The sequence below is a fragment of the Cheilinus undulatus genome, linkage group 3, assembly GCF_018320785.1.
Source record: "Cheilinus undulatus linkage group 3, ASM1832078v1, whole genome shotgun sequence".
Lineage (NCBI taxonomy): Eukaryota > Metazoa > Chordata > Actinopteri > Labriformes > Labridae > Cheilinus > Cheilinus undulatus.
This window is the reverse complement of record NC_054867.1, coordinates 13,926,124-13,939,512: the sequence shown is the minus strand read 5'-3', so window position 1 is coordinate 13,939,512 and position 13,389 is coordinate 13,926,124. Positions and strand designations below refer to the sequence as shown.

Here is a 13,389-nt window from a genome sequence, read left to right as displayed (position 1 = left end):
TAAATATTTAACTTCAGCTGGAGTTCAGTTATCCACATCAACACTGTTGACTGCAGCCTCCATACATGGTGTTTCTAGCTCTCTTTAGTCCCTTTTTAAGGCACCGTTTTATTGGTCCCTCCATGTCGTACACTCAGGGGGCGAGGCCAGCGGAACCATAAATATATAACAGTTTAGTGTTAGATTTTTTTTTTCAGCCATCACATTTATCAATGCCCAGTCATTTGTATGGAGTGATTGGCCGCATATGCACATTTTATGCATTGCACATGGACCCTGTGGTAAGATGATTGCTGCACTCAAATCTGCCCTGGTTCCTAAACCAGACTGATAAATGAGGGCTGATGGGATGTCCAAAAGAAGCGTCTTTCCGTTTCATCTTGTAAGAAAAGCCTACAAGAGGGAGGTCCCAAAACGTGCAGTTTCTTTTGATGCATTGGCACAACATGATAACTTGATCTGTACTCTGTTCTGTAGGAGACATACTCAGACAGCACATTAGAATCAACATGCTACATCAATGGATTACACAGTCTCTGTGGAGCTGACACCGAATTGTTGTACATGTCCATACATCCCCCTTTTCATCCTGTAATACTAAACTTGGCACAGAGCCTAATCTCCTCCTGACAGCTCTCAGACTCTGTGGGTGACAAGGGGAGGGCAGGAAATGAAAAATGATGGAGTGGCAATGACTTTTCATAAGTGTTTTTACCATTCAATGCATAAAGATGACAGGACCATTCATCCCTGATCTGGTCATGTCAGTCATGGCGGTGTAGCTCAGGTAAACAAGCATGTGTCTGACACTTGTGCTGTCCTGTAATGTAGTGGACTGTCAGACTGCTGTGAGTTAAGGACTGCTTTGGATTACACCTGAATGAGGAACCATAAAATAATTCAGTCATTATAGGAATGCTTTAAAGAAGAAGAGACAACAACAAAGGTCTTGTATTTATATTTTTAAAATACGTTTTTCTTTTGTAGGGAAATGGACATGAGCGAGACTTCTTGGAGGACAAGCGAGTGTTCATCATGGATATGTACAATCGCTACATTTATCCTGGGGATACGTTTGCCAAAAGTGAGTGAAATAGTATCATCTCTAACCTACTTTTCCTAATTACAACCATGAAAATGTTGTAAGCTGAATATATTAGGCACGCACTGTTTTAACAGTGCACAACTGCTACTAATGCTTGGCTGGATGTTGAGGTTGGTGGATGATATTGCTTTTGTATTCAGCTGTTTTTCTTGCTGCACTACCAGTCACTCTGCTGGCATTCAGCAGGAGATCCGTCATGCAGCAATCCATGCAACACAATAATCAAAGCTTTTACACAAATGAATGCGACAGTACATTCAAGCTGATCTGACTGCAACAGCATGTATGTAACCCTGACTCTATCATTTGTTCTAGAGAAGAAATATTACAGTCCTGACTTCAAAATCCTCTCCCTCCTTCGGTTTGTCTTCCTTATTTGCAATTAATTAAAGAGAAAACGTTTTATAATCATCCGGCCTTGAGAGCATAAAGTAAATGTACATTCTGTTTTGTTTCAGATAAAACAACACAGTCCATTTTTACTTCATATTTCTCCTCCAAGACACCTTTATTATTTTCTTGTTCCTTCAAAGACTCTATCATCTAATTTTTTGACACTTTTTCTCTCAGGTCTTAAAAAAGCAGGAGTAGACTTAAAGCCCTACTAGTAACTGCTTCATATCCTTCGACTGTGTCCTTTCTGGCTTTGTAGCTTCATTCTGTTTGAATTTTGAAACATAAAGGTCTCCTAATTAACCTTTGTAATCGTTTGCATTAATTATTGAAAATGTACATACTAATTAATTAAAGCACCACAGCTGATTTATATGTGAGAGTATTCTATAGATAGAAAAGCATAATTACCTACCTGGACATTCATTAGAATTTACTTATCATAAATTCATTTTAAGCCTTTTCTGTGCCTGTGTTTAAGTGCTACTGCATGAAACTGCTGTAATTACCAGCCAGAATTTCTATAAGGGCCGTGGATTCAACCCCACACGTCTATTAGTATGTTTCATGGCACGTTTAGCTTTGTGTTTTGGTGCATAATGCCTCACTCCGTATCTTTTTTTCTTCAGGAGCCATTAAAAGGAGGGTGGAGCTGGACTGGGGCACTGAGGACTCTGAGTACCTTCAGAAAGTTGAACTCCACTCTGAGGGAGCGCTGAACGAGGTCCGACCTGACATCATCGTCTACAATGCAGGGACAGACATCCTGGACGGGGACCCACTCGGAGGACTCTCCATATCTCCACAGGTGCTGAGTGTGATCTGTCAAACACTCTTAGTAAATCTGTTTTAACAGGAGGAACTTTCTGTAGTTCTTGCAAGAGACAAACATCAGCACTATTGAGCAGAGGGTCTTTAATTCTCTGTATGTATGGGCGGACAATGAAAAAAAAAAATAGAAATCAGTGAAACATTACAACCTTTATACAGAAAAAAACAAAGGTAACTCTACTTGTATACTTATAACCCCAGTTCCAAAAAAGTTGGGGCACTCTATAAAATATAAATAAAAAGGAATGCAATGATTTGCAAATCTCATGAACCCATATTTTATTAGCAAAAGAACATAAACAACATTTTGCATATTGTAACCAGACATTTTAACATTCAATGAAAAATGATAGCTCATTTTGAATGTGATGGCAGCAACACATCTGAAAAAAGTAGGGGCAGATCCTCAAAAGGCTAGAAAAGTAAGTGTTATTTATGGCAAACAGCTGGAGGAGCATTTTTGAACTTATTAGGTTAATAGACAACATGTCAGTAACAGGACTGGGTATAAAAGGAACATGTTTTAGAGGCAGAGTCGTTAGAAGTAAACATGAGCAGAGGTTCACCAATCTGCAGAAAGCTGAGTGTAAAAATTGTGGAAAAACTTAGGAAAAATGTTCCTTAAGGTAAAATTGCGAGGACTTTTTGAATATCCCACCCCTACAGTCCATAATATCATCAAAAGATTCAGAAAATCTGGAGAAATATCTGTGTGCAAGGGACGAGGCCGAAGGTCAGTATTGAATGCTTATGCTCTTTGGGCCTTCAGGCAGCATTGCATTATAAACAAGCATGATTCTGTACTGAAAATCACTGCATGGGTTCAGGAACTCTTCCAGAAATCACTGTCCGTCAACATAGTTGACCATGCCATTCACAAATGTAAGTTAAAGCTGTATCATGTAAAGATGTAAACACGATCCAGAAACACTGCTGTCTCCTCTGGGCCCAAGTTCATTTAAAATGGACTGAGGCAAAATGGAAAACTGTTCTGTGGTCAGATAAATCAAAATGTGAAATGTTTTTTTTTTTTTTTTTGGAAACCAAAGACACCATCCCCTGCAGACTAAAGAGGAGAGGAACCATCCAGCCTGTTTTCAGTTCAAAAGGCTGCATCTCTGATGGCATGGGGTTGCATTAGTGCCTATGGCATGAGCAGCCTACACATCTGGAAAGGCACTATCAGTGTTGAAAAGTCGATAGTGGCTTTAGAGTAATATACTGTATGCTTCCATCCAGACAACATCTCTTTCAGGTAAGGCCTTACATGTTTCAGCTAGGCAGTGCTAAACTACATACCATATCCATCACAACAGCATGGCTTTGAAGAAGAAGAGTCTGGGTGCTGAACTGGCCTGACTGCAGTCCAGACCTTTTACCAATAAGAAACATTTGGAGAATCAAAGAATTAGAAATTCTGCAAGAAGACCCAGGCCTGTTGAGCAGCTAGAATTCCTACATCAGACAAGAATGGGACAACATTCCTCTCCCAAAACACCTGTTATTAAAAGAAGAGAGAGTGCTACACAATTGTAAATATGGCCCTGTACCTGCTTTTTGAGATGTGTTGTTGCCATCAGATTCAAAATGAGAGTATTTACTATTTTTCATGAAGTAGTACAGTCTCAGTTTCAACATCTAACATGTCTATTTTATGTGTTTATGAGATTTGAAGATCGCTGCATTATGCTTTCATTTACATTTCACACAATGCCCCAACTTTTTTAAATTGGGGTTGTACTAATACTAACTATAGTGGCTGCTATCTAAATAGCTGCAGTATTAATAGCAAATGTACTACAAAATTGCAAACCATGCAAAGTCAAAATTGCATATATTTTAGAAACCATCTGTATGAAGATGCCTGTGCCTGGCCTGTTCAGTTTATAATTGCAACAAGAGAGGGATATGAGGAAGTCAGTTTTCTTTTTCGGTGGAAAAGTAGCAAAATTAGATGGCAAACATAATTACAACAGCTGGAAGATTTGAATGAAGTCATGCCTGAAATAAGTTTGGGTATTATGATCCAACAAATGTTTTTATTGAAATGAAATGAATGAAATCCAAAATGAGGAAACAAGCTGATTCCCAATTACTTTTTTTTTTTTGTTTGTTTGTTTGTTTTTTTTAAGAAATAGAAATATCAGACCATGCACCTTAAATTGAGAATCAAATTTTTTTTCACCTCTCTTTTTTTTCCCCAAAATTAATGAACAGAATTCCAGTTTGTTTTTTCTTATCTTTAAATTTTCATGTTTGTATCAAAAAGAAGGGGAAATCAAAAACCAGATCACAGCCTTTGTTTTTTTCCTGATTTTTGTGATCTGGTGTAGGTGTTGTACTCAGTAAGGCATGCTATGAATCTTGCGCCCCTCACTAGAGTGCACACCACTTACTGTAATAGAGAGCACACAGGCAAGCACCTTTTTATTGTCACAAATGAATAATATAGGGGGGCAAAAATTGTCCCTCTATTTTGTCCCAAGAATTGAAGGACAGAAAACAAAAATGGTTTGTTTTTTCATTTGTTCTTTTTAATTCATTATATCTTAATCTACCTAAGAGTTCATGCTTTTTCTGTGTTTAGCTCTTTTTTTTCTTGATTTTGAAGTTATCATTGCAAAATTAAAATCTGATGGACGTAACACTGATTGGCATTTGACACCATGGACAAGATCCGACTGAGAGTTCAGTTGTAGCAGCCCAGTTGTATTATTATTATCTGATGGTTCAAGATCAATCAAGCGGCCTGCTGCTGCTGCTGCTGGTCACCATCTTGGGCAATAATCTCACATTTTAAGGCCATTTTCTATTTTCCTTTAACGCTTAGGCATCCCTTTAAATGACTAAACACATATATCCCTAGGGGACATTTTCTGCACCTACTTTAAATGCTAAAATTTATGATTTCTATTATTTTTTAAAACATTTTTTTCTATCATTTCCAGCTCTGATCATGACATAGCAAATCTTTTGTCATTGTTTTTAACCCTTTAAATGCCAGTTTGTTAAATTTTCAATTCAGCAGAGTGAGATATTTTCCATATTATAAATGCTAAGTGAATTTTTCTTATTATTATCAAAGATGGTCATAAGTCATCAATTACCACCAACACTGAGTTTGGTGCATTATTATTTTTTGAGCAGTGTCCAATTCTCATAGCGATTACACACATATATCCCTATAGGGGGCATTTTCTGCACCTACTTTAAATGCATATATTTATAATTTGTATATATATTGTATATATATTTTTAAATGTTGGTTTTCTTTTTTTTATTATCTCCAGTTTTGATCATGACAGCAAATCTTAGGTCATTTTCAGGATTTTATGTGTTTTTAATCCTTTAAATGCCAGTTTATTCAATTTTCAATTCAGCAGAATGAGATACTTCCACATTGAAAATCCTAAGTGTATTTTTTTTTTTTATTATTATTATCAGACGGTCACAAGTCATCAATTACCACCAACATCAAGTTTTATGCATTTTCATTTTTTGTGCAGTGTCCAGAAATTGATGGAAATTATGCAAAAAGATGGAACACTGGAAACATTTTGACCCCTACTTTATATGGATTTATTTACAATTTGTTTTTGTTTTTAAAATGATTGATTTATTTTTTTGTAATCACCTCCAGTTCTTATCATGACATTGTTTGAAACCCGATACTCGAAACTTTTGACTTCCTGTTTGGAGATTTCTGATCAATGGGTATTGATGCAGTTTGGTAGTGCCGGCACTGAACCTAGACCTGCAGCATATCCCCAATGAAGCACGTTGGAGTGGTGCTTCAGAGATGCAATTTCTCATATCTACGATGCAAATCCCAGGTTTGTATTCATATCAACAGCCACAGACATTTTTTATTTCATTTCTTTATGCCTTCATTTTACAAAGCGATAAAAAATCTCACTGTAAGTGGGTCTTTTAAGTGCCCTACGGATACACGCTTGGACCAAAAAAGGGTAATGGCACCATGTAGTGGTTAGGGGTAAAAATTGCAAGTCTAGGGTCCTCCTTCAAAATTGCATCACAGATAATGGCAGTAACAGTGATACATGGTATTGTAAATTTGCAATCAAAATAAGCAACTAGAAAAGCACTCAGAGAGCGCAGACCTCCACCATTAGCCCTATCTCCCAATATTACAGAATCCTTTAAAACGTTCCTGGATCCAGACGGTGATCCGGATCACTCCCAAAATCTAATCAGTTCTTCCTTATGCCATTTCTGACATTTCCTGAAAATTTCATTAAAATCCGTCCATGACTTTTTGAGTTATGTTGCTAACAAACTAACAAACCCTGCCGATCACATAACGTCCTCGGCGGAGGTAATTATAATGGGTTTAAATGGGCAAGTTTTGTCCCCAAGGGATATATACTTAAGTATTTTTCCTTTGCACAATACCAAACAGGTCAATGTAATGATTTGGCTTGAAAAATGAAACTGAACAAAAATACACATCTTTGTGCAGTTTCATGCCAATAGCATCAGCAGAACATAAACTGGTTCAAGAATTCCAAAACAGAATGCAAAGAATGTGCCAAGGTATAACTAAGGGTTAAAGTTAAAATAAGTTGTAAACCTGCTCAATAAAAATCAGTGCATCTCATTGATCCTGGTAGATACACAGCATCAGAAGACAATCTTGGATCTAAATTTTGATGCTTATATTACTTGAATTGTAAGAAAGTTTCAGGTACAGAATGTTTTCCATCAGGCTGTCTGGTGTAGAGCTTGTGCTTATAGAAAACTGTGAGACAGCTGACCCCGACATAAGGATGCATGCAACAATACAATGATAGTGAGGAAAGTAAAAGTGCATCCTATCTGCAGGTGAGTTTACTCCTCTGTTTTCTCTTCTGATTCTATTACAATGATGACTGTTCTTAAAAGTTTCAATTTGTTATCAGGCAAACATAAAAGTGCCAAAGCGGGATGACTAAGCGGGGTTCATCTGAACATAAAACTAATTTGTCAGTAGATTTGGGATCCTACTGAGAGCTGGTTTGTATGAGCCAAATGAGGATTTATTGCTTCCTGTGTGCAGAGAAGTTCTGCCAGTGATCCGACAAATTCCAGAAAATAATTGAAGCAAATAAGGTAAATCTGTATGATGTTAGAAAGGATTGTGCACTGATTTGTTGCAGAGATAGTTTGAGGTCTGGGCTTTTCAGAGGCCTAAAATTAAATAAAAGAAGTAATGCTTGGTTACTCCAACCTTAATGATTGTTTTTTAAAGTTTTGGTTGAACATGTGTTCCTGTCATGGCTAATAAAGATTAAAACTAGTCCTTGTGTTGCAAATTGCTCCATAATAGATGAAACTTTTTGCACAAGCTGTTCCCACTCTTAAACCCAAAGCAAACAGGGATGTGTGGCTCTTTTCTCCCATTATGTCGCCCCAAGAGGCGTAGCGCTGCACAGAGGAGTCGTGAGATATGGAAGCCTCAAGACCTCCGTCATTCTCAGGGGAGGAAGGGAGCATAGATAGGAATGTTAGCCTGTAGCTTGACAAAATTTAGAGAAATTACAACCACTACGGGGCTTGGATAAACTCACAGAGCAGTTTTTTCTCTTGTTCTGCACTTTTAGGGAATTGTAAAGAGAGATGAGATTGTGTTCAGGGCTGCAAGGCGGCGTGGCATCCCCATACTCATGGTGACATCTGGAGGATACCAGAAGAAAACAGCCCGCATCATCGCTGACTCCATACTAAACTTGCACCAGCAGGGTCTGATTGGAGCAGAGGCTCTGGAGGCGGAGGGATCATCATCACTGGTCACCAGTATGATGGGCAGCTCTGGATCTGTGGGCTCAAAATTCACGGCTGTGTGAGACACAACAATCCTGAGGTGTGTCATATACATGGGTAGTACTTAAATGCACTTGAGTAACTTTATGTGACAGAAGCGATGATACACTGAGGTAACTGCTGTCAAACTTAAAGTAGTTAAATCAATGGCCAATGCCTGTTTGCACATTAACAAAAATAATAAGCTTATTTTTTAATATTTTTCATTATTTTATGTGGAAGTTCGCACTTACTCAAAGGGAATGATCTCAAAGACAAAAATAGTCCTGAAACAATAGCATTCTCCTGACTATAGTTAATTTTATAAGCTCTCACATACCACCAATTGAGATGTTGAAATATTCATTAGATGAAGAATAATGGCTTTTATGTTTAATGTATTTTTGAGACAGCGTTTTAAAGAGGTATTCTTTCATCTCAGGAAATGTAATTATGTCATCTGTGAGAGATTTGATGTATTAATAGCCCATGAAATAGTAAAGAGGTTTGATATTCTAACAGATACATGGGGGGTTTATTAATAATCTCGATGCCATTAAACGGTTATGGAAGTGAAACTAGATCATTTCACATGAAAGCTCAAACTATCAAACTTAATCTAGTGGTCATTTTAGCCATATTAATGACATGTCTTCTTTATTCCTCCTATGGTTTTTTTTTTTTTTTTAAATTCCAGTATGATTTTTACCCTATGATATTCCAATTATTAGAGTTAATGGTGTTTCATTAATCAAATCCAGCCATTGTGACTTAGTACTTTTGCTCTAAATTTACTGTATCTCTCTCTCTCTCTCTCTCTCTCTACATGTTTACATGAAGTCTTAAATGGTTTTACTGTACTTATCCTTTTTTTTTTTTTTTTTTTAAGTGAGAACACATCTGAAACTCTAAAATACTATAAGCACTTTCTCTGGTGACAGAAAATGAAATAGCACTCCCAGACTCCTGGAAATCAATGTTCTTGCCACAAAGTGTCTGCGGTCTGTACATCAAAGTTTAAAACACTTTACCTGTGTGATTGTGTGAAAGAAGCTTTTATTTCTGAAGTGCTAGCAGTCATCTGCTGTAGGGAACTCTTTTAATGATGTTTACATACACCGTCGATGTGTGCGTACAGACAAAATAGGTCTTTGGATATTTTTGGATAAGTGGAATTCAAGCAGCAAATGACCAGTGTTAGGGGTAACTCGGTACAAGTGATTTCTTTGAGAACTCAGAATACTTCATTGTTGTCCCTGTTAAAGCTGTGCATTAGGTTCTTTGCAGATGATGTCACGCAGCAGCAGAGAACACTCCTTGGGGGCAATTCTACATATAGAAACACTAGCAAAAAAGGCCATGTTTTGAGCTGTTTGCTTAGCTATGTCGAGCATCCAAAGTGTGAAAATATAAACATTCTTGATTTTTAAGCTACTTTTGTGTCCCGAAAGCTGTGAAATATTCACGCAACAAATATGACAAATCTATCTGTTTTTAGGATCCAGGTCATTTGGCTCAGCTCGGTAGAACTGGCTGTTTGACTCCCAAACAGGTCTTCATTTGTTCACGGTTTGGCTTTTTAATTGTGGATTGAATAACGGTAAAGGATGGAGGAAAGAAAACTAGCACTCAAAGGGGAGCTAGCTAGTGTGGCTAACATCAAACAGCCATTTCGTAGCACAAGCTCATTCTTCAATGGCACATCTCTCGATCGCTCACCCCACGAGAGGCATCTGGCTGCAGACCCCCATGGTGGGGCGTTTTGGGCCTCTCTGTTGCAGACTTCCACAATGGAGCTATCTCGACCATATGTGGGAAGTGATGTGCTAACCCTTGTTGGGTTTTTCTTAGTTTGTGGTGTTTATTTTTAATTTCATCCCTCTCCCCCGCATCCTTACCTTAACCCTAAACTTTAGGGTTTGGGTGCATAACCTTAACACTCATTGGGTTTTCCTTAGTTTGTGCTGTGTTAAATTTAAATGTATCACCCCCAGTAAAATTTTGATTTTTGTTCATAAAATTCTACTATTATGAAAAAAAGCCACTTACCATAACCTCTGACAGCAAGCAGAAAATATACGCCATTCAGTACGCCCCAAGATTGAGGTCCCCCCCATTGTAGACGTCTGCAACAGATGATCCCAAACTACCCCACCATAGAGGTCTGCAGCCAGCTCCTCTTGCACTTCACAAGGTTTATTTGGTTGACAGCACATCACTGTTTCAAATAATAGTATGTTTGGGGAAAACAGTTAGGATCTTTTTGCATTGTATTTTTTGTTATTGCAGCTCATTTAGCCTCTTAGTTCAGTACAAGACTCTTCAAGACTCATGTCTCCCTTCATCTGGCTAGTCAACTCTAGGATGTCTGAGGACTGAGTAATTTGGGATATGGATCACCACTATGCCAGGCATATAATTCAAAATGCGCTGAAAATCTATTTTTTGTAAAATGTAGGAATCGTATTCAATGTATGTAGAAATTTTCTGATGAAAATTACAAAGTAGAAGTCTTTAGAACTGTTAAATATAAACTTTCCCTCATTCCTATTCATTCTTTATGGCTGTCCCTCACATCCTGACCCCCAGTGGACATTCTGACTCACATGATCGCAAAGAATCTATTCAAGTAACCCATTGGTTTGGTACTTTTCATAGAAGTAAAAATGCTGTATTACCCTTTACTTTTTGTTGCCACATACACAGAAAATCCCTGAAGCTTCTGCACTGTTTCTGCTTCTGTCTGACTTCTGGGCAGGTAGCTGTGGAAGGTAAACCTGCAATTCTGTCAGTACGCATGCATAGCTTAGCATCAACTAGAAAGATGAAAGAGAGGAGAGCTTTTACTTTGTGGATTTTTTTTCCTATTGTGTTACATTTTTGGAAAAAAAAGGAAAATCACAATAGGAAAAGTTCTAAAATCTGGCATGATACTATTTTACTGAAACAGCTGTGCCTGACACTCTTCCCTGTTTGTTTTCAATGTCAGCATAATGAGGAGTTGTAAAGGTGATATCACATTTGTGAAAAGGCTCCAGAGTAACAAATTATGGGCCGTAAACTAGGCTGTGTAATGATGGTAGAGTTAATGCATTCAAAGTCACACGTACACTTAGCTACATGCTGTGGTCTGGGCGTTATCAACGATGATTTTTCACCATGCACAACACAGGAATATAACAGGTTACTGTATAATGTTAGTCATCCTGCAACATAAAGAGTTCCTTTTAGGAGTAACGTTACCCGGCACTGCCAAAGTTTCATTTCTCTTGTGTTGCAGCCTGATGCTCAAGTGAAAAAAACAACATTTTTATACTCATTGTTCAACACTCAGTACCCCATCATGACAAAGTGAAAACAGAACTTTAGAAAATTTTGCATGTTTATTGAAAATGAAGAACTAAAATATATTTTTGACATAAGAATTCTGACCCTTTGCAAAAACGCTTGAAATTTAGCTCAGGTTGCTCCCATAACTACGGAGCCCCAGACATGACATGGTCGAAAAAAAAAAATTAATTGTAGCCACAATATAACGTGCACGGAATACTAATTCGTGGCCACAAAATACCAATTTGTGGCCACCAAATACTCATTAATAATATTATTATCATTCCTGGAAAGCTTGGTAAGCAAATCAAGCGCACCTTCTCTAAGGTCTGCGGTAGAGGCAGTAGAGGGGCTAAAGCTATACGATGGACAGGGGTATAATTGAATTTCATTTTAGGCTGGGAATGCTACAAAGACATTCTGAAAAGCCTGGCATTGCAAAGGACCATTATTACAGAGAGGCATTTAAACAGAGTATTGAGAACCAGGGTGTGACTTGGACGCCGGGATAGGAAGGTGCGCTTGATTTGCTTACCCAGCTGTCCTGTATTTTGTGCACACATTATACCTACTTCGTGGCCACAAATTTGTATTTCATGCACATGTTATACTTATTTCTTGGCCACAAATTGGAATAAGTATTTTGTGGCCACAAATTAATATTTTGTGGCCATGAATTAGTATTTTGTGCACGTTATAGCTATATTGTGGCCACAGTTTAATTTTTTTTTTTGACCATGTCATGTCTAGGGGTCCTTACATATCTTTGGATCTTTGAAAACTGTGTTTGGGCACCTTGATTGGTGCCCCAGCCAAACCTGTGGTAAATTAATTTGATTGGACATGATTTGAAAAGTCGCAGACGCCTCTCTAAAGAAGGTCTAACAGCTGACAAAGCCTATCGGAGCAAAACCCAAGCCATAAGGGCAAAAGAACTGCCTGTAGAGCTCAGAGACAGGATTGTTTTAAGGCACAGATCTGGGGAAGGCTTCTAAAAACATTTCTGATGCATTGAAGGTTCCTAAGAGCACAGTGGCTTCCACAGTTTTAAAATGGAAGAAGTTTGGCACAACCAGGACCTTTTCAATAATTGGTTGCCTTAGTAATAGAGGTGACCAAGAACCTGATGATGACTCTGACTGAGCTCCAAAGATCATGTATGGAGAAGGGAAAGTTCCAGAGGGACAACCATCACTGCAGCCCTTCACTGATCTGGGCTGATGGCAGAGTGGTTAGACAGAAGCCTCTCCTGAGTGCAAAGAATTTTTTGCACACATTTACTGATGTCAGTGTGTTATATCAGTTCTTTATTTTGAATGAATTTGCAAAAAAATTCTAAATTCTGGCTTCACTTTGTCATTATAGGATACTGAGTGTAGATTAATGACAGTAAAAATGATTTTTTTTCTACAGTAGCATGAGACTACAACATAATGAAATTGAAAAAAAGTGAAGGGGGTCTGAATCCTTTCTGAATGCACTGTTTGTGACTTCTTACTGAAGGGCATTGTTGCTTAAACAAATCATGAAATACTTTTGCATGGTCCTGAGCAACTTTCCCATGATATTGGCATTTTCACTGTATACCATACAAAACAGGATTATTGCTGTGGCCTGGCAACATGTACAGGTGCATCTCAAAAAATTAGAATATCATGAAAAAGTTCAATGTTTTTTGTCACTCTTTTCCGAAAGTGAAACCCATATATTATATAGACTTGTAACACATAGAGTGAAATATTGCAAGCCTTTATTTCTTGAAATGTTGATGATTATGGCTTACAGATAAGAAAACCCAAAATTCAGTGTCTCAAAAAATTTGAATATTACACAAGATCAATAAAAAAGGATGTTTTACACAGAAATGTCAGGGTTCTAAAACGTATGTTCATTTCTATGCCTTCAATACTCGGTTGGGTCTTCTTTTGCAT

At 37.8% G+C, this 13,389-nt stretch overlaps 1 protein-coding gene across 1 annotated transcript in view; it reads left to right on the top strand.

Moving 5' to 3' along the window:
- hdac11 (histone deacetylase 11) overlaps positions 1–13,147 on the top strand; it is a 47,051-nt gene extending 33,904 nt beyond the window's left edge. The window contains exons 9-11 of the mRNA XM_041783954.1: positions 988–1,084; positions 2,128–2,306; positions 7,930–13,147. Of these exons, the coding sequence (XP_041639888.1) occupies positions 988–1,084; positions 2,128–2,306; positions 7,930–8,172 (519 nt within the window). The 3' untranslated portion in view covers positions 8,173–13,147. The remainder of the gene's footprint in view (positions 1–987; positions 1,085–2,127; positions 2,307–7,929) is intronic.
- The last annotated feature ends 242 nt before the right edge of the window (positions 13,148–13,389 follow it).